We start from the raw sequence: 26754 nt of genomic DNA on the forward strand, positions 1-26754 counted from the left end.
GATTGTTTACTTTGGCCCTGGAATCATAAAGGGAACGAGCAAAGACGAAGTACTGCAGACAGATGTGGGAGGAAATAACACACTGCCATGTTTTAAACAAGCACGGGGCAAAGTCACCCTGAGACATCCATTGTCTCTGCCCATGAAAAAACAAGTTACAATAATCTATTCAAACCCCACTAGTCAGTTTCAGACTGATCACATCTCTCATGCTGCATTTTCACAAAGGTTTTGCATATCTTCAAAAGGAATGAAAAAAAATCAAGAAATATTATTTTGTTACAAGCCTTCTAGATGTCCTAATAATTATTTTTGTGAAGACCAGCTAGCTACCCTCCCTCTGAATTTTGTGGTTTTTCTGTACCTCAGTCAAAGGAATGAATAAACAAGGTTATATATTGACAAGCATATAAAGTCCCTATACATCAAGGGACATTGAACTGTTACAAGAAATAAAATGTATTTGAACAGCACTACCAAATGCAGTCACATCTGGGATGTGAACTGTCAATATTCACAAGCACTTGTGAAATCAGATGTGGCTGTTTGAACAACCATGGAACTTTTTGTTTTCAACCAGAACAGATATGCCAGTCCCAAAGGACAGCCTTAGCATGGCACATTGCTTCTGGATCAGCCTGGCATTTGTACAGGGAGAAAAGAACTTCCAGCTGGGAACTGAATTTGGGCATTTGCAGAGAGGCCATGTACTCCCAAAAGGCAGGCAGAGTTCTCAGGGCTGCTATTTAATCTCCGTGAAAAAAGAACTCAGCAGGAAAGCTCTTTTGGGGAGCAACTTGCCACTTCAAACACAAAGAACATTCTGCAATTCAGGTGAATAAGCTTGGTTTCTTGGGAACAAGTCATGACCCAACCCCCAGGGAACTTACAAGGTGCAAAACTAACCTGAGAGATCGGACTTCAGCAACTGTGCTTACTATTCCTTTGTCTAGGAGGCAAGGGAGCAACACAGCTATCGTCTTCTGACCTGCTGCTCCTTTAGAGGGATCACACATTTTCACACAGACCTGGGGACAGGTGAGAATCAGTGCTGCAAACATGTACAAACCTCTCTCTCAGATTATATTAAAGCAATTTTTCCTTCAGACAGAAGAAGCCAACAGCAACTAGACAAACTACTCGTAGCCAAGCTCAGCCTCTGTTACACCTTCATCTTCACCTTAACATGGTAGTTAAGCCCTAAGAGTCATCCCTAAAAGGGGTTTCAACTCCAATCCACTTCCAGAAAAGGCAAATTCAGAGCCTAGCAGGCCTTGACCTGAATCTGCATGAACAGACCAAATGGTCTCTCAGCTGAAGGACAGCCTATCCCAGCCACAGAGACTCAATCATTCTATACAGCAGAGCAGCAAGTCCCAGATAAGAATACATTCTGCAATCGCAACATTTCACAACAACATTTTGGGATGAGATCCTTCCTTGTAGCATTAAAATGTTATGCACTATGAAGACTGTGATTTCAAACACAGGACTTTAGATCCACTGCCACCAATATGACTTTTTTAGATGATTACCAAACAAAATATGAAGTTATATATGGGCACTACACCCAAAAAACCTTGTCAATAACAGACATCACAGAGATGTCCATACACAGTTACTCCATTTCATACCAGTAATGTACCACCAGACTCGGTCAATTAGATCAGTCAGTCTTAGCAAACTGTAGAAGATCCAGTAAGTTTACTTAAATTCTACCCCCAAGTAAGATAAAAAACATCGGAGGAAAAAATCCACAGTTTGTTTATTACATCCTTACTTTGCTTATATAGACCTTAATATCACATTACCCTCACGCAGCAGGACTTCACTAACATAAATGAATAGTCCAGGGGAGTATGTGGTGACGCTTATTATGATTGCTTTCTAGGGGGCTGTTCAGTCTTTCACAACTGGATCTACACCAGAGAGCCTCCGAAGACAACAGTCTATAGAAAATAAAGACTGTGAACTGTGGTCACTCCTGACATCAAAACCATACATGTCTACATGTGCATATGAAAAAATTGTAGTTTTACCTTGCTTAAAGTTTTTAGGGCTAGTTCTGCTGCCTTTCGCACAGTCTCCTAAAAAAATAGTCAACAATTATTTCTGTTATTTTTATTCTTCTAGAATGATTAATATTAATTGATAAGCATTAACACTAGAACAGACAAGGCTGTCTTCATGGCTAATACTTTATATTAAGTAGCAATATCTTTAGAAGAAAGTATTAGAATATTGTTAAAAGAAATTCTGGCTTTGGTCCATCTGAGTATCTGGTACAATCAATACACTGACAGAGCTGAAACCTGGAAGGACCCAAAGATTCTGACTTAATATATTCAAGTTCAGCACATCATATATTACCATATATCAGTTCAGTGCACACTAGCAGCTCAAAATAAATGTTTCTATATTCAAAAGTTAAGCAACTCAGGAATTATTTTATATCAAGGAAAAATCTCAAATCATCTAGAATAAGCACAGCAGGAATTATATCCAACACTTCAAACATAAAGAGAATTTCCAAGGTGGCATGGAAGTTTTACTTTCAAGGAGCATGAATTTCTAGTCTGCTTAATACTCAAAACTCTCACTGGCTTCAAGCTGACTTGTCAGAGAATCTCTCTTTAAACACCTCAGAGCTTGATCACTGTTGTTGAGCTGTTTGTTGAAGATTCCTATTCAGTTCTCAATTTCATTACCTTAATGTCATCTTGCACTCTGAACAAGACTTCCCAGATCTCTGGAAGCTTGTCTATGATGTCATCCAAAGGCCTTCCTCTCAGTAAGTCATTCAGTGCCAGACAACTGCAAACAGGGAATTTTATTGCCTTCACACAGTGTTCATACTTGATACAGGTGTATATATACATATATGCTTATAAATATAAATAAATAATTTAGAAAAATCAGAATTGTTTCACACGCCTTACTTTCCCCAAATGCTAAATCTACTCTGTCACAAGAACGTCTCCTTTAGCAGAGAAAAAAAAAAAGCTCAGTTGTTTAGGTAAAACCTGAAACCAGTGACAGGAGGTGAAAAAGGCTGCTGTGGTGAAAACTCCTACTGCGAACATTCCTGTGACAAAACTGCTTTAGTCTTCTTTTCTTTAAGCATATGGTAAGAAAGCACAATGGTATAAAGTATGGAATTTAAATTAAAATTGAGGTTTTCAATATAGCATAGCTACAACAAACCATTAAAACTAAAAGTAGTTTTATTAAAAATGGCATCCTGCTGCCAAGTAGCTAATTGTCAGATTGACAAGGTTTTTTAAGAGAAAGCATTATTTCAGATTCAAGGATCTTACTAGGCAAGAACTAGTAACCAGAAAACTGAATCTTCAGAAAATGTTGTTTAGTATGAGTGCAATAAAAAAATTTCAGGCAAATGGTTTCAAGATTGTGTCATACTTCGAAGAGCAGGCTACTTCCAAGGCTGGGCTCTAACCTGATGAAAGGATATGTCCTCTTTTGCCCCTCAACTTCTTCAGGTTAACAAGTTTATGGTGAATAAGAGAAAAGAAACAAGTTCAAATATAAATCTAATAATTTTCCTAGCAATACCTGGATTCTCTGATTCTCCAAAGACTGCTGGTTAGGTTACTGATCAAATCTTCAAGAATTTCCTTCATGTACTTATCAACCTGTAATTTAAAAAGAGAAAAATCATGAAACAAGCACAGCTATACATCCTTGTCCAGTACTCTGTAAAAAAAGAGTCCTTTTGAACAATACAACCTGCCTTCAACCACATAAGATGAATTAATGTTTGCTAGTGCTGTGCGAACTTTCTCTGACTGTGCTTTAGACATGCCCTTCTCTGCACTGCTCCAGTGGTTAACACACGGAAAGTCCCCTAAGGCCTTTATCAGCTGAACTGTTAAAATGCAGCACCAAACATGTATTTACTCAAGAAGCAGTTGTGCTTTGATGAGGGATGATCAGAGTGAATGACTTTGCATTAAGATCAGCTTTCCTAGAAGAAAAAAATGCAAACCCAAGTCCTGCAGAACCAGAGCAAGGGCATTTTAAGAAAACCACCTATTCCTGAAATACACCTGGGAGGAATTCTCCTCAAACTGATGGAATAACTTCCAACCATGGGCGTCCTCCCACTTAAAACTGAGGAACTATATTTAGATGCTCTTCCTTTAGGAAGACATCTTAGGCCATAAGGATTCCTGAAAAGCTTCTAATAAGCAGTACCAAAGCAATATCAAAGTGGAAAGACCCCATTTTAAGTAAATCATAAATTTTAATGCTGACTGCACAAACAAGGTTTGCAATATCCTTTCACATATGAGAGACAGTGAAAAACCTTTGTGCAAGCTCCAAGCTCATCCATGGGTTCAAACACCTCCTTTCCAGTGCAGTACCTCACCTCTTTCTGCACTGCCCCTCCTTTCACAAAATTCATCTATCCCATGAGGATCTCCAATACACTGCTGGCTGTCAGCAAAGCCCCTTGCTGCACTTTGCGGGTCACTCACCATCGACTTGTCAGTGACCAATGCGTTCCAAATGCTGGTCATTGCCTGTCGAATGCCCAGGTTGGGGTCAAACTGGTAACGATAGAGCCGGGGAAGAAGCTGGGGCAAAAATGGAGCCAGCTGCTCTCCAGCCTTGGCAGCTATCACATTGAAACCAAAAGCTGCTCCCTGAAATGACAGCAAAATAGCATTTGTTGAAGCATTGCTCACTCACTCTGTTATTGCTCATGGGCACACCACAGTCAAGGGCAAAGTTGGCTGACATGGTTTAGATTTAGACCAAATCAAAAGGTCTAGAATGGTACTAGAATTAGCCCATCCTCACTCGTACAATATCACAGCAATTTCAAGCATACAATCACACTCAGCAGACAATATAATATTTCAAAACTTTCTTCCAACCTTTATTGCAAGATACTGATTGATCTCATTTGCAGAAGTAGTACTGGTGAATTAAAAGATATTATGAGGATTTAAATACATTTAAATAATTCCAAAAGTGATTCTTTCTTGGCAAAACTGGTGAGGCTGGGCTGCTTCTTCCTTACAACTCTGCTGATTTAGAAGAATTAAAATAACTTAGGAACTGAAAAACTAAAAAGAAAAGAACTCCATCTTATTTCTGAAACCTGAATTTTCTGGGGATTATAATTTTGCATCTGTCCATATTTACTTTAAACTTAAGTATTCTTCTGTGACCTTCTCTTTCTCCAACACCGTCAGTTCCACTGTCGCTTGCCTGTGAAGTTGCATGGGATTTGGTAGGATAGCTCAAGAAGAAATTACTCAGTGAAGCCAGTGCAGTGACTGCCTCTAATGACTGCATGTTTTCTGACTTGCAGTGTCAAAAGCTGCCACTCAAAACCCCACAGCAGGAACTTCACAGGACAGGATATGTTGTTTTGGTTAAATAAAACAGCAATAAAGACACATTTTCAGTTAGGATCATTGCTGTGAAAAGCAAGAAGTTGCAGAAAGCATAAGGAAAAGCAAGGCATGGCCTCCAAGGCCCTGAACAGCATGCTCTGTTTAGTTCTTGTGGGGAGTTTAGAGCATAGATTTCCAGATGTCACCCTCAACTTAAAAGATTCTGCAAATTCTTCAAATGACGAAGTTCAACCCACACCTTCTGAGTGGATTTGCTTAACTCATCCTCATCTCTCCTAGCTGGAGAAATTCCACAACGGTCAGGAACCTAACTATGCTCCAGTGCTTTTGAAGTCACAGTGCTGAGGAAGGTCTTGAGAGATGTGTTGAATTGTCAAACTCTGGATGAGAGTTAAAGCTGAGACCTCTTTTTCTGTACTAAGTGGTGTTGTCAGACTCAAACAAGTTCTTCCAAGCTTCTGTGAAGCCAGTGAAGAGTCCCCACATCAAAGCTCTGAATAGTACACCTAAACCTTTAAACTTATGATGCTCCTTTTTTCACCTGGAAGTGGATCCAGTAGTATTTTGGCGTTTCTAAAGCTCCCGGGTGCTTTAAAATATCAAAACTTGAATTAAAAAGGGATACTTTTGACAACAGTGCTTTTTAGCAACTTGCTGAATACTTTTTGCTCTGCCGCCTTAGATAACAAAGGAGAGCCATAGGTAATTCCTTGGCATCCAAAAATTCTTCCCATTTTCAAAACACTATCACTGTTTAAACACACTAAGGATTGTCCTTCTAAGGACACTCCTAAAAATAAAAGGATGTCAGTTGATTCAGAGGGCAATATAGGATTTTATAAACACTCTGATACAAAAGTTTTATTTTAAGAATTTCAAGTAATCCTAATTTTTTTCTCAGCCTTCTAAATTTGCTTTGGACTGATACCAAAGCATCAACACCCTGCACATGTAGTTATTCATAAAACATATAACCAGGAATACAGAAATGGATTTTTGATTCCAGAGTTCACAGCGGGAATGGGAGTTGTATGAAAGCAGAGCATTACCTTCCGAGAATTCCACATGGCATGATGATTGGCCAGATTCATGAATTTGTACACCAGGTCAGGCTGATTGAGGTCACTAGCCAGTGAACAAAGCTCCTTGTAGGTAGAAAGACCTTGACTTTGAAAAACAGAAGGAAAATCAGTTTTGGGGTAGACAAAATACAACAACACCTAAAGCTATTTTCAATTCACATCCTAAAGCAGGCAGAGAAAGACGAGTAGCACATCTGTATTACACAGAAATAGTTACAGTAACTTAGAGAACAAGAAAGAACAAAAGGTCAGGAAGCAGATTGTTTTAGGGAATTCTGTTTCACGTTTGACTGTGTCTCTATCAGAGACTATCAGTAAACTTACCCATCTGGGGTTTTACTCAGGCCTCCCTGAAATACCACAGTTTCTCCAGTCATCTCATGTTTGGCTCTGATAGAAAAGAAGTATTAGTATCACCAAACTCTACAGTTTAATACACTGCATACTACAGTACAGTTAATTTTGCTTTATTAACTCAGGAACTTCACTTTTTTTCCAGCTTCAATCCCACAAAAAAAATACAGGTGGGCAAAGCTACACACACTGCAAGGAATGTCATTAACCTGTAACATGTGTAATGTTAAGGAGACATTGCAGCAAGTGAGAGTTTTGCTGTGCAAAAGTAGAAAGTCAAAATACTGAATGATGACTTTTTAGTTTGGTCCAGACATGAGCCATATAATGGACAGCAAATCTCTATCTCAAAATGAAAAAATACCATTTCCATTTATCTTATTTCTTCCTGATTACCACCATTGAATCCCTACACACCAAACTTAAGTTTTTAACGTTCAGTGGCCAAACCTATACCAGCTTAGAGAAGTCTATTAAAGACCATTTCCAATACTGACCAACTTGATCTCTAGCCACGAGTCTTGTAAAAACAGCATTTTTCATACTAAAGCTGACAAGCAACCATTAGCAACACTTCCTTAGCAAAAGGTGCTTTTCAGCACAAGCAAGTCACCACTTCTGCAACACGCACAATGTGCAGAGCTGCTGCAAGTGGTCATTGTTCTCTGCAATTACACAATGGAGCAAGTAGCAAATCTAACAAAATCCTAACTCTTTCGAACAGCTTCAATCAGGGCTGACATATTTTGAAGCTTTGTTGAATTAAACAAAACCAGAACAACTTCAGTCACAAAATACTCTTAGCTGATTTAAGAAATGTCTGTTTTACTCTCTGTGAACGGATATTGGCTTGCCCTTGGCCCCAAAACATCTCTTTCCACACAAAAAAGAGGAACATTTTTATTCCCACTAGATCATACTCCCACCACAATAACTCAGTACTCTCTCACTTCTGAGTTCACTGTACCTTTTCCCAGTCATAAGGGTATCAACAAGCGTAGTGACTAGCTCTTGCTGATCCTGTTCACTTCCTAGTTCATATATCAGCCCAAGACCTTTTGAAGCAACATCTTGACTAAGCTCTGCAAGAGATTTTACCAGTCAAAATTCAAGAAAAGCATGTAACTGAGCAGTACACAAATTTCAAAAGTTCAAACAAAATCAGGACGTAGCAAACACAGATCTGTGTTGCACTTCACAGCTCTCCATTTCAGTGAAGATCTAGTCTACCACCATGACACGAACTTTGCATTCTGAAGTAGCAATTTGTTCTGAAGCCATAAACTCCTTCAAATCAGGTGACATCTTCACATAAGTATTGTTACTGAAGTTTTGAAACAGCAGAAAGAGTTCCAAGAGCCACAGGTATTCTGACATGCTAGTGGCACCTGAAATCATTAGTGGTAATATTTTCTTCATCTTCAGTGAGCTTTGCATAGGCTGCTGGGAACCACTCTTTCCACTAGCTGGCATGCATAGAGCTGTAAGCCAAAATGTGCTAGCTTGAAGAAGTCTCAGAGTTTCTATCCACGCAGAAAACAACTCTGTGATATACATCTTGCTGCCCAAAACAGAGCAGAAGTAACACCACTTCTGTTACTATAGTCTGAAGGAAAAAATGCAGTATGCTTTTTAGCTAAACACAAAAAGCTGTGCATCTTATCTCTGCACACGATGCCTAGAAATCATTCCCATTAACATAAGAAATGGGAAGTTCCCACAGTCATCTTTTAATGCTGACTGACAAGTGTCAGTCGACTTTCTGCTGAATGCCCACAAAAAGACACAACTTTTTACGATGCAACAGTACTTACCATCACTATCTGACAGAATTGAAACAAATGCACTTTGAATATCCTTGAGATGAGACTGTAAGATGAGAAAAAAAGAAATTTTTCTGGATCCTTCGTTTGGTCTCCAGGCAAGCTTCTAACAGACAGACAGAGGCTACTGTATCAATGGACTTGCCCATTTGAGCTACTCTTATGATGGAACTGCTCTTCTTTGCAGACCCCCAAGTATCAGTCCGACTGGCATTCACAGAAGACCATAATTAATTGTCCAGCCCACCATGTATATATACCATGTCATTAGTAAACCACGTATTTTATTTTTCTTGTTTAATACAAGGCAGCAATACAACATAATTCTGGCTTGCAACCAGATGGGGCTTTCTTCATCCCCAAACTGATGAGTTTTGCCACCTCCGTACAAGGTACACTGTTTAGATGAGTGCAATTTGCAGCAATGTTTTATATATAAAAGCCTGCATTTGCAAAGCAACTTGTCCCAAAGCTCTTTATCAATACCTGGAGAGCACAAAATACTCTTGGTCCCATCACAGTCCATAGTACCTCTACGCAGATAGAGGACATTTTGGTTGGGAATGTTTTATTTAGGCCTTATGTAGGACTCTTCACATTCTCTCATTACAGACAAGCACATTAAATATAAGGTTCATAAAGCATTTCAAAAATACACAGTACATGAAGCCATTTTAACTGCTCCTAGGTACCAAAGATAAACACCATGAAACAAATAAGTTCTGCTCTCCTTCTTCCCTTCCTAGACCTCTCTTAAATATTTTCCCAGTATAAATCCAAAACACTATACAGATACCAAACTCTTCTTCCAAGGAAAGATGTAGTGCTTCTTCATCTTACAACAGCTGTTTACACTGAGCTTACTCTGACTTGGATGCAAGTCAGATGTTTACAAAGGTGACAAACACCTTTGTTAATCTGCCAGATAGTCTGTTCCTCTAGAAACAAAAGATATGCCATGTCTCAAAAAGACCTTACTAAGGACTGTATCAGCACAAGGAGAAAAGAGGCAATAGAAGTGACAGGGAAGGGAGGGATGGAAACAATGTGGGAAGCAAAAATAGGGACAAGGAGCCAGTGTTAGGAAAAGGCATATTTCTTACCTTAATTGCTTTGTGGGTGCTCAGCTTCTTCACCAATGATAGAAGCCAGATGCAAGCTGCCTGCCTAACATGTGGGTTGGGACTGATGATATGCTTGCTCAAAATAAGGTCTAGGACCCAGGGCACCACATCATTTGCTTTCAAATCTATAGGTAAAAAAAAAGGTAGAGGGGAGGAACTTTGATAACCATCCACACCCATTTTAATGAAAATAATGAAAAAACGAATGAACTCAAGAGTACTGAGGTGACACCTTAATCTCTGCTTATTTAGGAAGTCAGTGGAGTCACTGGAAAAGTAATAATAGTAGCATAAATAATAGAAATACAGAATCCTCCTAACCCTTCATGAACACTTTTCAGAGCCTGCAGTGAAGAAGAGGTACCATTGACACTGCCTAAGACTCAGGGCAAAACTTTTAAATTTTTTTTTGTTAGGACTCACAGTTTCTGGAGCAATGGCAAGGTTTAATTTCGACCACGTGCTCAGCTTTGTGTACACTACACGTCTAATACCACTCTCACAAAATTAAAACATATGTTGCAGGTCTGAGACTTATATTTACAGTTGCCTGATTTGAAGCTAGCCTTTTGTCACACTTTTATTTCAATGGGTACAAAATCTTAGTCTTAAATAGAATTTCTGCATTTATTGTACATAGATTTCATTTAATCGTACCACCTGAGATTATTGGAAAACAATTGCAATTTGTTTTATAACCCTATTTTCCTGTTCACGCTTCAAAATGGTATTTTAAAAGATATGTGTATTAAAAACCCAAAACTGACTCAACATGGTAAACAAGAAAGAAAAAACCTTAAACAAATACAGAGCCAAGTGGCAATGAATCACACAGGAAGCTATTTAAACAGCCCATGAATAAAGTCTACTGCTATCTGAGCAGATGGACATGAAGAGGTAAAATAACCTGTACATAACCACAAACACAGAATCTTTTTTGCGTGTTCTAAACCAAACACCACAGAATGAAGCTTGGAGCCAAGTCTTAGTCCAGACATTTCCCAACTCAGCCCCTGCACTGGGAAGGCCTACCTGAAGGAGGGATATATTCCTCCTCTGTGACAGTCCATGCATCCCGTGCAGCCACTGAGCTGGTTCCAACAGCAGCACTGGTAATAGCTTCACCAACAGTGAACTGCAGCTCTATCTGTTTGGCCTGAAAAACACATCACAGCATCGCTGACAGTACTATCTAAGCATACCCCAGAACTTCTGGCACTTAAAACACAAAACCATAGTCTCTTTCCCAGTCCCAATGTTCAGCACCAATTTACAGTAAGATCACTCTTCTGGTGAGCTTCTGAGACTATGTGGCACGTCAGACCCACTGAAGCTGATGGAAAATGAGGCAATGCCAAACTGTCTGAATTGAATGATAAAAGCTAAAAATTCCACATTTTTTAAAGTATACCTTTGAAAAAGTATTTACTAGTCTGTACAGAAGCTCATCTTGGCAGAAAAAAAAGAATTCAATAGAATAAAAATAAAACAAAGCTAAAATGATGCTGATAGTGATGAGTGAAAATGACTATGGCTTTACTGTAATAAGGAGGAGTATTGAAAGAGTCACCTGTAATTCCATCCAGAAACTGATCTCTTAAAAGATGCAGAAACCTATTTTTCACATTAAAAGAATTCAGATGGCACTTGCTTTGCTTCACTGTCCTCCTCACACTATTCTCTGAGCCTTCAGGAACAGGATATGCCACTTTCTTCTCAGTATTTATGATGAATTTTATGTTGTAAGAACGGGTTTCCATAACCGCTGAGTACCTTCTAGATAGCTTTCTTATGCTCTAAGAGCACAAAATGCTCAGGCTCTTGGAGAATTAAGCCCTTAGCTTCCTGCAATCTAAGATAAATAGGTTTTTTTCAAGTACTCTTTTTATAAATAAAGTTGTAATGTCCCCACGCAGTTACAGGAGAAAACCACAGCACTCAGAAACATCTTTTGATGTTTGGGTACAAAGTATTCTCAGTATTTTTAGTATTCTAAGTATAGTGATAGGACAAGTGGTTAATGGCTTCAAACTGAGAGCAGGCTTAGATGAGCTGTTAGGAAGAAATTCTTTATTGTAAAGGTGGTGAGCACTGGAAGAGGTCATCCATAGATACCCCAACCCTGGCAGTGTTCAAGGTCAGGTTGGATTGGGCTTTGAGCAACTTGGTCTAGTGTGAAGTGTCCCTGCCCACAGCACAGCTGTTGGAACTAGATCATCTGTAAGGTCCCTTCCAACCCAAATTCTTCTACAATTCTATGGTTTTTGCTTGTTTGATCACATCAGAATTGGGGGACTCAGCAAAGCATGCCTGTCTGATACTCAACAGTCACTTCTACAATACAGAATCCTATGTCAGTATCAGCAAGGAAGAAAGGTAAAAAAACTGTAAATGAAGGACACTGGAAAAGCTCCTTTAATTTAATTTTGTTATCTGGCATATTGCAATCTGTATAGAAACTCTGAAGTACTGTGAAAGAATGCAGTGCACTTCAAAGATGCATTTAGATGGACAAGAGATATATATATTCCTATAAACTTCTAATTCAAGTGACTTGCATTAATTGATGTAATTCAGAGGTATGTCTATTACCTACTTTCAGGTTATTTTTGAAGGCCAAAGTACAGGCCTAAGGCTTAATTAATATAAGCCCTGAAGATTTTTACATACAGTGTACCAAAAAAAATTCCATAAGCCTCCTGATGGGGAATGAGTACTTGTCTCAGACTGAGGTGGAGACCTGGACTAGCAAGTTTTTAAACTGTGGCATAAAACCTTTTACCAGCCCCAAGTCTACCTTTGCTCTCTATTTCAAGGCAGTTCTTAAAAACTCAGCGGCACTGCTACAAAAAGTCAACTCCCTTTGTAAATCTGACTCTAGAGTACATAAAAAGCATTCAAAGAGGAATACTCACTGTAGTATAAAGGATAATACATTGATAGTGTCTCACCTCCACAGAATCCATTAAACCCTGCAGCAGTAGCTTCTGGTGGGGAAAATCTTCATCTCCCACTGGGAAGTAACCTAGCGTCTGTATTGCTCGTTCCTTCATCTTAAATATAAACAAAAAAATAACAGCATCATATAACCTTCCTGTAATTCCAGAAGATGCACTTTAAACCCACTATTTCTCACCCTTGTTGAAGTTTCACTCAAGGTATCAGATATACATGCAAGCAGCTTATTAGATCAATCCCCTGCATCTGTTTTCCAAAGTAGATCAGAACAAATGTCCTGTTACCTTCGAGGATTATGTGCAGGTGAAAGAAGATACTCAATTTTTCTTGAATTAAAATTAAGACCATTTATATTTTCGTCTCTTAAGCCCCTAGTTATGACTATAGAAAGGACAAGTGATCAGTGCTAGACAATATTAGAAAGAACCTGACACTACCCAACTCAGTAAAGCTAACAAAAAAGCCAAATTCCTTTAAAAAACGAAGCTGAGTTGGCACGTCATACATATACCTAGTGTGCATTCAAGAAATGAACAGGAATCATAAGAACATCACAAAAATCTTGCCTTATTTGTTTCCTTGCTGGAAGGGATTCGGGCCAGTAAATTTTCAACAAGTTGCAGCTTTGTAAATCCTGTTCCTTCGTTGGGGATTGGCAAGGGGCCATTCCTGCCAATCTCCCCAAGAGCCATACAAGCACCTACCACAAGGAAGGGAGAGGTACTGTCCAGAAAAGAACCTATAGGGAAAAGCAAACCAGGATGATTCAGATTTTGTGCTTTGTATTATTATTATTTAGCAGTGGGCAGGCACTTGTATTTCACCCATGCAAGAAGCAAAGCATTAATCTCTATAGTTAGTAGGAAGCATTATGTTAGAAAAAAATGGAAGGGCATTTCAGAGGAATCTAGGCAATGACATCACTCCTGATTGTGCTGCGCTGGTCTGCAAGTTACAAAGTCCACCTTGGTTTTGTTGAAATGTCCATACATCTAACCAAACGACATTCTTAGGCTGCCAACTCTATCACAAAAATTTAACTCAATATTTCACTATTTATGGGCTGGGCATCTCAGAAAAATACTTAGCCTGGGGTGGATTAAAAAAAACCACAACTGTTACATGCAGCAATATCTTAAGCAGGAAGTTACCTATTGTCTCTGTTGTCAACTTTATAAGTTGTTCTTGTCCCGGCATGACTGAAGTGTTTGGTTGATCTATGTCATGTAGCTCCATTGTTCTGATTTTCCTTTTGGCCAAGTACCTTCCTACTGTAAATCCCAAAGCCAACAAGGATCCATGTTGGACCTCCGGGCTCTACAGACAACACCAACAGTGCAAAAAAAAATCTCATTTTCAAAGTAAGTAACACTTTGCACAAAGCACTGATTTAAAAACACAATGGACAAGCCAGATCAGAAGGCACCCTGAAGAATGCAGAGCTCTAACACACAATAAGACAACAGGGAGTTTGATATTGTTAGTGCTCTCTGATGAATAGAGTTCTTCAAGATTAATTAACAAAACTTAAAACAGATCTAGGAAGGCAGATTAGGAACCAGCACTCACATTCCTAAGGCTACCCCCGCTTTGGTAACTAGACTTAAAAAAATCCCAGACTACATTGTCTCTACTTAAAAACGAGACAGACTAAAGGGACAAAATGTACTCTTTGGTAAAAAGTAGTAGAAGGTAATTGCTCTACATTTGGATGGCTGAGAATGAGAATATACCTGACCTATGCTGAAAGCAATGCCTCTACAGTTTGGCAGGCCACAAATTGTGAAACCTAATTAATATAATTAAATGTCAAGAATACCAATTTTTCCAATGCTGTTTTGGTGCTGAAACTATTTAATGACCATGTTTACTCCTATAAGTGAATTCTAACAAAAGGATTTTGTGCAGAAACAAGGCTGTGAGATTCAAATGCTACCTAACTGAAAAAACAAACAAACAAACAAAAAACCAAACAGAAGGGTGCAGAGGCTTAAGCTTAGACTGGTTCATACCTCTTGTTTTTTATTTTAACACTACATATGTTGCACTGGCACTATTGTACTGCCAGAATGGGATCCTCAACCTAGCCTGGCCACCAGCTTGATGTGGTCTTGATGTGGTCTCACTGCAGCAAAGCCAACAGAAGATGGATCCTTCTCCCATCCCCACTTTAGTTATCCATTTACCATGCAGTCCTTACTGAGACACCAGGATCATCAACACCCCTAGCTGTACAAATTCAAGCGGTTTTGTACAGTAGCAGCAAGTCAAAGCTCTACCTGGCTCAGACCCACAAAGGCATGGGAACACCCTGCTTTTTCTTCTTTTAACAGTTCACAGGGGTGAGTGGGGCTGAAAGCAGCAGTGAGGGGTTGGGACCCATCTATACTGGCTTCATGACTGCAGGAGCTGTGCCCTACACAAAACTGAGCAATGACATGGCTTTGGCTCACAGGCAGATCCTTCAAAGATTCAAAATAAATCACGTTTGTTAACTACAATATAAAGCAATCAGTACTGCTTGTCAGCCTGTTACCTGCAATGTAAAATGGCGGCCCTTTAAGTCCTTTAGAGAGACTGATACAAAACCATTTTGGGGAAACAGAACATAGAAATGCTACTCCTTTCCCTCCTACACAGGATTCAGGACACACCAGTACAAAAATCAGACCAATTTGTTTTCAGGACTTCTTTTCCATGCTTGCAGTGGTAAATGGACAAATAAGGATAAGGAGAGGCAAAAAGAACTGCTGGAGAAGGGAAGGCAGGCAAACTCAGCATGTAAAGACACAATTGTGGAGGGCTGCTGAGCAGTCCATGTGGGGCAAGAGGAAAGGCGGCACAGCCCTAACACAGCACAAGATCCTGAGGTGGTGAGAACCCAGGAGGCAACCATGGCTCAGGAGGAATGAATTAAACATTTTAACAAGCTAAAAATTTTCTTGATTCTGTGGGTGCTCAGGAATAAGGAACTGATAAACAGTTTGAGGTAGGTAGTGTGATCCATTACCACTCAATGGGATGTGGCCATTTTGCTGGCTAAAAGCAGTTAAATATGTAACGGTGCTTTGTTTGGGACCGGCCTCTGTAAAATCCTTCCACTGACCTTAACAGCTTCGGGGATTAATTTATTTAAAGATCTGTTGCACTCACCTACAGAAAAAATCCCTCCTCAACATCCAACTGGAAGTCAGCTAGTTTATTTTACACCCAGATTAAGGTTAACACATCCTGGACACAGGGAAAGATTCAAATATCTTATCAGGTACACGACATGAGAAAAAACAAGAAGCAGACAAAGGAAGATAATTACATGGCTATCTTTTGTCATCTTGATCAGCTGCTCCAAGGATGCCCTAAGCTCATCTCCAGACATGGTAGACAGCACTACAGAATAGAACAAGGCTGCAAGCTCACGCATTTCCTCTTTGTTAGTGTTCATCAGGTTCTGTGGAAGTTAAAAAAAAAACAAAACCATGAAATATGGAAGCAGCTTCTTACCCAGTCTGTTCATAAAGAGCTTCAATATACAAAGATAACTGTCATGGAGATACATAAATAGTTATTAGTTCAGAAAGCACTCTTTAAATCAACAGCATTATCATTTAATAAGAAACAAAGCCCTCAATTCAACAAAGCATTCATTACACACTGAGCATTTTGGAGAAAGAAGACCACTAGCCACAAGACAGCCACCCACCAGTTCTGTGTTAAAACATGCAGATCAAATTCTTGGCCAAATTTTGTCTCCAGCTAAGAGCTTCCAGGTTTTGCATTCGTACTGTGCTTAAAAAGCCCTAAACCACTACTTTCCCTGAGCTGCTGGAGGCTTCCATACCGTTCCTATTAATTAAAGGGGGAAAACCCCCTCAAAAGAGTTAACCATTCAAATCCAACCATGACAAAAAAGAAATGTCCAGGAAACCATGGTTCTCAAAGCAAAATTACCCAATTTGTACCTGAGATTTTGTATTGTCTAAATAAGTTATTAAAATTTTAATTTTGGAAGCTTCAGGTAATTTGTTATGACAATCTTACCTCTACCAGCAATCTGATGCATAATGCAATACACTCCCATGAAATATTCATACCCAAATCTCTGAGTGCCTTGGGCCACCACAAAGAAACCAAAATGAGCCACGCAAACAAACAAGAAATAATCTTGCCAGGGTCATTAAATGTAATGTTAACTTCAGCCTAACAACAGATCACATATCTGACTTCTAATAAACCCCTCAACCTGTTCGTTTCACTTGGCAAGGCAAAAACACATGAAATATGATTTACAACATTATTTCTGAAAGTCGGAACTATCAACAACTACTAGAAGTTTAATTCTGCAAATGGCCACTAGGCCAAGGACAAGGAAGAGTTTTCTACAAATGATGAGGAATACTCATCAGATAAAAGGGACATGTTTTTAAGTATTCTCCTGTATGGTTCACATCTGCAAGTAAATGGATAGTGATAACCTGCATATAGTGCAATGCAGCTCAGATATCATCAGGAGAAACTATTAGAACACATTCTAATGTTTTTCAGCCTTGATTAAGTATTTGTTTCTGCCATATTGCCCCAGTGAAAGCAATGGCAACCTGTAAGACTGTCAAAAATCCTACATGTTTGAGACAAATCATGAAAAAACAGGGCTGCCTGGGAAAAGAATCTAGGGAAAGCAGAATTCTCCTTGGCTTACTCCCAAGCAGACTCCAGTGTACGGGGTTGTTTTTTTTGTCTGGGGCTAGTAAACAGAAAAAAAACATCTCCACAGAAAGGTCTCTAAAACAACTAGGGATGTAATTAATCACATCTTGTAAGAAGTCATTCACATCTTCCCACTGAAATATTCACACTGTCAAAAATGTGCAGAATTTTGTCTTTGGCTTTCTTCTGCAGAGGAAAAAATGGATGATTATACCAACAGGATAGATGACAGACTACCTAGAACATGTAAGTGAATGAACAAAAACAGTAATATGAAAGAACCAAAAAATAATTTTCTCCATCCTGGCACATACAGTATTTCATGAAGCGTTGATTGTGAATAGAAATACTAGATTTCAAATCAAGTGCATATTTGGAAATAATACTCTATTTCACCATGAGAAATGTGCCAGATTTTGGTAATGCCAAATTCCATCCACCTCCCCCGGAAAACACACACAAAAAAAAAGGTTATCACAATACCTTAATCCAATCCATTTTGTCTACAAATCTGGTGGCTAGTTTTTCTGGATACACTGAAACAACTTCTAGAAGACAATACATGACTGGCAAACCTAAACAATAATTAAAGAACCAGGTTATTAAACAACTCCAGTATTTACAATGTAACATTCAGTGCTAAAAGCAGGTAAAGAAGTATCAGGCATTTCAGGCATTTATTTGTAATTCACTAGGAATAACAAACAACACAGAATAATAGGGTGCAATATTTCTCAGACATATTAGGGAAACTAATAAAAGCAAACACTCTAGTAGCAATTCATTCAAAATGCATTCAAATGTTTCAGTCTACACTTGTGGCAGATGGGCTATTATCAGAGTGAGGAAGACAAAGTATTCACTGGTGAGGAAGCTGTTATATTCAATGGCTTCACAATTTTACACTATTATGTCAACTGATGCTGCAATTTTACAGCCATGCTTTCTCTCACCTATAAAATAGCACAGAAGAAAACAAGTTTAAACTAAATAGTACATAGTCTGTGCTTCAGCTCTGTGATTGCTGAAGGCAAGTTCAAAACACAAGACAGCTCATTTCTAGTAAGAGAAGATATTGGTTTCTTCAGGATACTGCTGCACAGCTTCTTACCTCCAACACCTGCTAAGAGCTGCTGAAGAAGGCCAATATATATATGCACAGGGTTGGTTTCTGCACTTTTTGAAGAGGAGAAGGAAGAAGAGAAAGATATGTGGTTGCCAGACATGAGGTTTCTTATGTAACGTCCAATGGCTGGAGCATGATCTTGCATATCAGCCAAGCTCTGTGAGGTTGGCACCACACCAGCACTGTGAGCAAGACACATCCGCAGATAGAGAACTATCTAAGAGAAGATAAAAACATAGGATCCTGAATGCATAAACTATGAAAAACTATGCAGGAGACAAAAGAGCAGAGAATATGCTGTATTAAATGTAACCAAAATGGAATAATCTTTTCTTTTCTCAAATATAGACAGAAGAGTTAGTATAATACACAGGAACAAATATAAAGTGTAACAAACCTTAGAAGCGCTTTCTGCAATAGGCCTGACAAACCTACATCACTCTAAAGATTAAATCATATGCAGACTTCTGGTTTATCATCAGCTGATGCTACTCCTTGCAGGGAGTTCAGCCTGTACCCTATACTGATTTGACATACAAATGCAACCCAACACATTGCGAATACAGAACTCACTTCCCATCTCAGTTGGTGTCTACAGATCTCCAAAGCCTGGGATTGTGTTAGGAAAAGAGCCCCGCGGAACATAATGGGACCTCTACACAGGACTGCTTGTCTGATACCTAAATGCCACTCCACTAGAGATACTGCAGAAAGCAGTGCAGCAATCCTCTCGTGAACATGCCTCCCAAACCCCTCAAGAAAATCTTGTTCAGACTGCAGTTTGAGGACAAAGGACGGAGAGTTAATCCCAACATCTGTTTCAAAGAATTTTAGAATATAGGGTGACTTATGGTACCTGTTAACTTCTTATCCTACTTGTCCTCTAGATAAATAGCGGTACACATCTGAGGAAGTAAAACTGGACAATTACCTCTCCAAATGTGGCAGGATTAAAAGGCAACGCTGCAGTTCCAGTCATGTATTTAGCTGGAGTTTTCATTCGGTGAGTGGCCTAAACAACAGAATATATTAAGAGTAGAACATTCAGACCCATAATAGCAGAGATGTTGGAAAGCTCAGTGAAATTTTGCTGATGTGACTGTGTTAATCCTTCACTTAGTAACTGAAAATGTGCAACAGCTCTGTAATAAAAAGGGCACAGTGCACTTGGTAATAGTCAGGTCCATCCACATTATATCAATTCAGAAAGAGGAAACTCTGAATGCATGAGAGGGAATAGCAGGGCAGGCTAAAGGAGTACATTCTTTCTTCCTTTCAGGAAACAAAGAAGCACTTTAGAATTTAAAAGTACCTCATAAACGTCCAAACTCTGAGCCACCCCCCTCACAGGCAGCCAGAAAGCTTTAAAATGATAGCTCTGCATAGAGAGGCTGCAAAGCAGCTAGGCTTTCCCAGTACTAGGAGGTGGGTGCCTGTGCTGTGCCAGACAAGTCCAGGGAGACTCTCAGACTGAGAGAGACTCAGAGGGAACCTCTCTACCTGTTACGTGGAAGGCTGCAGCAGCAAGTGAGCAACTTCTTTCCTAACATGTAAATGTTAGCTTTGACAAGCAGGAAAATGGCAGCCTAAAAACATCCAAACAGGAGGTTTTAAGTGACACCCACTGCAAATGTTGCAGAAAAGCAATATGTCTATATTAAACAGGCAACATGCACATCAGTGGTAGGGCTTGATTTAGTCAGGCAGCCTTGTACTTGAGTAAACACACAAGGCAACTGCAGAAGACAACAGATCTGCACTCCCCTTACCACACTGTGATCTTTTGTAGTGTTAATTTCAATGACAGAGATTTATTACAGAAAATCTGATCTAGTGAACAGACAGTGACTACCTTGAGGAATGGTTTCCCACCAATATCCAGCAGATTGGGTCCTACTCTTTCACATATATTTTTCTCACAGAAGGAGAAAAGGATCATGCTAAATCATGCAGTCCTTTTTCATCTCAGCCAACTGTGCCATGGCAATGCACACAGACTTTGCAAGCATCTCCAAAAGTCAGATTATTGACAGCATGTGAAAAATCCCACTTTGAGATAACTAAACAAATAATTATACCTCTAGGATTTTTAAATACACCTTCAGGACACAAAGATTGGAAAAGTGCTTGAAAAAAAATTTTAATTGCCCCATGATTGAGGGACTTTTGCTTTCGTCAGTAGTGATTAAACTACACTGATCCATAATTATTCAATTTTATATTACAAATATTACAAATATTAAAATGTTATATTACAAATATTACAAATGTTAAAAAAAATAAAACTAACTTCAAGGGGACAGAATTTAAGAGTGTTATCTAAAACTCAATCTTGGTTTCTTAATTTTTTAATATCTACTTAAATAGTCAGCATTCTGTTCAAAAAGCAAGTTTTCTCATAGAACTTCAAATACTTCAGAGTATTAGTAGAGTGCAACATCATCAGAAAACACACTTCAGAAGAAAACTCTCAGGTGTAAGAGTTCTGCTACCACAGACCTCTTGTAAAATCACATGTGCTTCAACAATACATACTTCTGACATTTTTTTCAAAAGTAGGCTATCACAGGAAGAAACATTGTCAGTGACTCTCCACATCTTCACTGCTTGTAAACCTAGTATAGCTACTATACATAGAAGTGTGTAATACAGATAGTATTTTAGCACTTCTCCAGATGAGCTCTCAGCGCAAACAGTTGTGAGTAAACTGACTGACACAATTTTCTGTGCATCATTCCACTAAACTAATGAAAGGCCATTTACATCGCCATTATTCCACAAATTGCAATAAAGATGAAAAATTAAGCATATAAGTTAACATATCAGGCTTCTTCACTTGTCTGGTATCTCCTTTCCTAGACTAGGATTTTTTTTTGTTTATGTACATTATTGTTCACTGGGCCAAATAAAAAGTAGTCTTCTTGCACCTTCAGGAACTGTGTTTGTGAAACATACTGGATTATAAGCATTGAAAAGTGGATTCCTCATTCCACATATCATCTGCACAAATTTCCAGAAAGCTAAACATACCCTTTTTAATAGATTCATCTTTTATTCATCTATTTAAAAGATATGCCTCACTACTTAACACTTGAATCTCTTGCAATTGCTGCCAGCAGAAAGTGATGACAAGTGGTAATCTTGGCAATGAAATACGATGTGTGGTCTTTACTTTGATTTTCACTAACTTTATTCCTTGGGAGAGCTCTAGGAAACAGACACAGGGAAGGCAAGACCACACTTATCCCATGCCTGAGCATCATGCATCTATTTGTCATTTACTGTGCCAGAAGCATTGTACCTTGTCTTGAATGTAATAGACCATTTCGGGGAAGGAAGGCATCTGCTTCCCAGAACTCTCCTTTTCATTTTTTCCAGAAAATGTTCTCAATACCCGCTGGGCTTCTCCATGTACTTCTTCCCGCCTTTCAGAAGAAAAGATGAGAAACAGACATTATTTTCACAGAACAGCCTTTAATGAGCAATAAGGTATGTTAGGAAGCTGGAGGAGAGAGAACAGTTTTTAAATGAAATGTGGAGGGGTTTTTTGAAAAAAAAAAGGGAGGAAAAAATCCTCCACTACCACTTTTAATATTCATTTATTTTAGAGATAGGAAAGAAAACGGGATAGTATTGAGTGCTCTTTGCCAAACTGTCTGGATTGAGCTCACTTCTGTTCCTCTCACATCCTTCTAGTGCTTATCATCAGTTCCTGGTTCCCACATTCTTGTTTTCCTATTTGCTACTTCTCCCTATCACTTCCTATAGTCAAAACTTCAGCTGCCACCTACCAGATTTATCATTATTTACTTAACAACATGTAACTACTCCTGAAACAGTGCAGATACTGCAAGGACAGAGTTGGTTGTTGCAACTGATCTGTTTAGCTTTCCTTAGTTACACAATAGCTACTCCCATCACAAATTTAGTAATTAAAGTAAGCTGGAAAAAAACTCCCGCCACTTACACTGCAGTAACAGAAAACCGCAAATGAAATGATTACTGTAATTTGATAAGTCACCTACTCCTCAGCAGAGAGTGGCAACTCTCAAAACTGCATGCTCAACTCTTTTCAAATACCTGCTAAAAATAGACTGATAGAATTTGCCAGGAAAACATAATTTCTAGACATTGTAAAAGTGATTTCAGTTAATGCATTTTTAATTTTCCAGCTGCAGTTGATCATTAATACGAAGTGCTTTAGTGACTGCAGCTCATCTGAAACAAGAAAAAACAATCTAAAGACTGTCACTGAGTATAGTAACAGTTCTCCATAGGAATGTCGAGAATGTGAAGTTTGATTTCCATACTACCATATTTAATCTTCTTTGAGTTATTTATTTGCGAACTTACACATACACAGATATGTGTATTATATTTAATCCCAATATATAGAATGCATATACGTGTGTGTGCATATGCTTATAGACATATATATACACACACATACATACATATATATGAGAAAATTATTTATGAAGGAAAGCAACTTACGGGTCTCCTGCAGCTAACAGGAGTAAGTATCTGGAAGGGATATGATCTGGAGGGAACACCGTGCTAGCAAATTTTACAGCCACTTGACGTACTTGAACTTCAGGCTTAAAGGAAAAAGACACAAACATATGGTTGAGTTTTAAATGACAGCAGTAATGACTTCCACCACTTGTACATCATCAGTCATTTGTTTTACCTCTGATACCAACATGATTCAAAAAGTTTAGATATTTTGAGATTACTTGTGCTTACACTTCATATGGCAGTAGACAGGGCAAAGAAAAGCAAACTTCTCACATATATGCAAGTGGGGAATTAAATGTTTAATTAAATATACAGACTTTGGGGAATCATACTAATTCTTGAAAAACTGAACTGCTCAACCCAGGCATTTTTGAAATGAAACTGACATATATCATCTTTCCACGGAAAACAGAGCTATGCTTAAGAGAAGCATAACCAGAGGTGGGAAAGAAACATCAGCTTAGGGTGGTCATTCTGTCTGTGAGGTACAGATAGTCTCAAAAAGGTACTGCCTGGAGACTTGGATCCCCTGAGTAAAGGAGTTATCAGCATGAAAATTATCTCTTATACCAGAAATACATACACCTCCACAGTCAGCCTGAGTACACATGCAAACACAGAGTATGTAACACTCATTCCTCCTGAAAATCCAGACTTCTGATGTATTCTGAACACAAACAAGGTGCTCAAAGTATGAGTAAGTCAAGTCTGGTTAAGTCTAGACTAGTGTCTCAAGGCTGAGCTCCTGGAAAGGTTCACAGATGCCTTATGTCAGATATCACACAGACTGCTGAAACCCCATTTAGCAGTGAATGATCCTTTCTACCAAACTCTCCATGTCCCAAAGCATTTCAGTCCTTGAAGCATTTACTTCTCAAAGTTTTGTAAGGAGAAAACTATGAGAAACATACAATGCAATAGCAATGGATTTGGTTTTTTGCTAAACAGAATTGCAGCATTACCTTCCTTGCTGTCACCAGGCCATATGAGAAGTATTTTATCTGAGCATACACACCCTGCCTTCTCACAGACAGGCAAATACATTCAGTAAGAAAAGGAAGATATGCTCCAGAAGTATCTAACAGGAAGTGTCAGAAAACAGGAAGACAATTAATTGCTCTTTTTTCAAGATATGTGATTTTTACTTCACTGAAAATACCTTTATTAAATAAGATGCTACAAGAGCTTCCATCAGGGTACGCTGGGCTCCTTCCAAGTTACTATATGCCCCAACCATCATAGACAATGCCTCTTGAATGGCAAGTCTAGTATCAGCATCTTCCTGTAGAAAAAAAAACAAGAGTTTTCACTTTACAGCGTGTAATGTCAAGAACTGAGCAGAATCAGAAGAAAACAATAATGATTTCCTAAAACCCCATCAGCACCTACCTTGCATAAGGCTTCAAAAAATTGCTGTACCAGTGCTATATCCTTGGTAAAGAGCTGAGGCATTCGGCTGAAACAAGATATTTTAATCCATCAAGCTTTTGTGGTTTTTTAAATTTAAATGCTTCACATTGCATTGGTCTTCCCCTCATTCGAAATTTTAAGTATAAAACAATTAGAGCTAGTATAGAAAGTCTGCTCTTAGCCATACCCACCATAAAGCAGCACATTCTCCCTCCTTTAACACAGTTTGGAAAGTGAGACATTTTATGGACAACCACTTAGATCCCCAGCAAATGACTGAACATACGACTTGCCTAGCTTCATGCACTCTGGTCTTTGCTGAACACTCCTTACTTTTGCATTTCTGGCAATCCAGAATGCAGAACCGTTTCTTAAGTTCTGTGCATAATTCATGAGCTGCCATTAATCACTGCTAGAGAAGCCATCAGCTAAAAACATATTTCTTTTTACATCTCTGGAGTTGTCACAAGAACGCTTTTCTCTGTGCCATGCACTCAACTGTAAAATTGGCAGGCAGCATAAAGCTTGCTGCTGATAAATTAACTAATTACTCTAGAAAAGTTATTCGATGTCCCATTGCTTAAATGATGCTTCAGTTACCTGGAGAGCTTTCCAACCGCTGAATATGCCATTGAAAGCAGTTTTGAATCCTTGAATAATAAAACAATATATAGAATTTAGCAAAACCGGAAATAACTACAGGTGTACCTGTTATAAATAAACATTTACTTTAAATTCTGTCTTCAAACTGCTCAAGCAGGCTTTCATGGAAAAAGAATTCTAAAATATAAACTATTTCTAGCCAAGAATAAAGACATTATATAGAAAAAAAAAAATATATATTATATAGAAAGGGAGCATACTTTTGTCTAAGAAACCGAAACTGCAAAATATAAATCTCTCTTCTTGTCTCAGTTAACCACATTTTAGTTCAAAAGAAACAAATAAGGAGATTCAGTGAGTATATGAAACAGTCACTAGCTCTGAACAGCAGCTGTAAACAAAGGAAGCTGTTTGCACAATGCATCCTGTGGATGACAAATACAGAACATTTATACACAGGGGCTTACTTCATCCTTTTTCATTCCCTTCCAATGGCAGGGTGTCCCATGCATTCAAGTGCCAGCTCAGGCCAGAAGGTCACATTTAAAGTTCAAATGAAGCAGCAAAAAGTTCAAAGCTGCAGAAGAGGTGATCTGCAGCATCTGCCCTTTCTAAGGTACATCTAGGAGTATCATGGGGTTTCACTTCTGAAATGGCACTAGAAACACCTCGTCAGGCCATATTGGCATTTGCAATTCTCTTTGACAACACCCTTCCCATAGTAATATCATCCCTGGATAGACAGGATGGAATATATAACAAGCAGGCCTATACAGATGCTTAACACAATGGGATAAACATTCAGAGTTGAGGTCCTTGTGTGCTCTAGAGTAAGAGATACTACTTTGACTTCTCTCTTCATCTTATTAGCACTATTGTTTCCTGAGATTTTGTAATTGGTGCCCAAGCAGGTATCTATAGGTGTTAAATAAACAGAAGAGTTTTCCTACGTAGCATTTTAAAATATTTGCTTCTCTTCCAACAAAAATTCTTACAAGGTATCCCATAGCAGCCTCTCAAGCAAACACAAAAAAAGATACATCCGTTTCTCATAAATTTATTTATATTTTGCTTTTATTCACATGAAGAATTATAATAAAGAATTTTTCATCTTACCTCTTTGTATTCATTGATCAGCTTTGTAAGTCCATTTAAAAGCATTGGACCTAAGGGCTTTATTTTACTCTCTGGACAACTGCAATTAAAGAGATCAACAAAATATTATCTTTTGAATCCCTGAGAAGGATATTCTCTAGTATCACTTCTCTTGACAGTGTTAAGATGAGAAATTACATCTTACTGTGTGTAAGCACAGACACACTGAGCTTTTGTTTTTCAAGTAAAAAAATGCTATTTTCTCCGAGTTTTAAAATTCATTAGTTCAGTTATATCTTTATTAAATAGAGTGGCTTCTAGACAAATAGCTAAAAAACACTATGCTTTCTGAACTACTTACATGATACAAATATGATGCACAAACTGCAAAGACAGACTTCTCAGTTTTGCATTTGTGTTTGCACCGAAGAGTCCATCATACACCACCTGACCAAAAGGAAGGAGCAGATTAGACAGTGTCTGGCTTAACTTTCGAAGATTTTCATTCTCCCTCTTCTTTAAACACTCATCAATAACAATGCTTCCTACCTCTAAGTATTGATTAGGAAG

The 26754-nt window shown here is 38.5% G+C and overlaps 1 protein-coding gene across 3 annotated transcripts in view; it reads right to left on the bottom strand.

The window, feature by feature from the left end:
• ECPAS (Ecm29 proteasome adaptor and scaffold) overlaps positions 1-26754 on the bottom strand; it is a 60280-nt gene that overhangs the window by 13772 nt on the left and 19754 nt on the right. For all 3 annotated transcript variants that reach the window (XM_014889233.2, XM_014889232.2, XM_088156657.1), the window contains 25 exons: positions 26546-26631; positions 26206-26284; positions 25087-25136; positions 24466-24532; positions 24236-24358; positions 23053-23156; positions 21860-21983; positions 19490-19570; positions 18544-18775; positions 17916-18007; positions 16042-16176; positions 13880-14045; positions 13295-13467; positions 12722-12823; positions 10803-10926; positions 9750-9895; positions 8638-8692; positions 7791-7905; positions 6794-6859; positions 6437-6554; positions 4500-4667; positions 3574-3653; positions 2709-2814; positions 2040-2087; positions 907-1028 (listed from right to left, as the gene is read on the bottom strand). In XM_014889233.2, coding sequence (XP_014744719.1) covers positions 907-1028; positions 2040-2087; positions 2709-2814; positions 3574-3653; positions 4500-4667; positions 6437-6554; positions 6794-6859; positions 7791-7905; positions 8638-8692; positions 9750-9895; positions 10803-10926; positions 12722-12823; positions 13295-13467; positions 13880-14045; positions 16042-16176; positions 17916-18007; positions 18544-18775; positions 19490-19570; positions 21860-21983; positions 23053-23156; positions 24236-24358; positions 24466-24532; positions 25087-25136; positions 26206-26284; positions 26546-26631 — 2762 coding nt within the window. The remainder of the gene's footprint in view (positions 1-906; positions 1029-2039; positions 2088-2708; positions 2815-3573; positions 3654-4499; positions 4668-6436; positions 6555-6793; positions 6860-7790; positions 7906-8637; positions 8693-9749; positions 9896-10802; positions 10927-12721; positions 12824-13294; positions 13468-13879; positions 14046-16041; positions 16177-17915; positions 18008-18543; positions 18776-19489; positions 19571-21859; positions 21984-23052; positions 23157-24235; positions 24359-24465; positions 24533-25086; positions 25137-26205; positions 26285-26545; positions 26632-26754) is intronic.

This window comes from Sturnus vulgaris, chromosome Z, assembly GCF_052056855.1.
Source record: "Sturnus vulgaris isolate bStuVul1 chromosome Z, bStuVul1.hap1, whole genome shotgun sequence".
NCBI lineage: Eukaryota > Metazoa > Chordata > Aves > Passeriformes > Sturnidae > Sturnus > Sturnus vulgaris.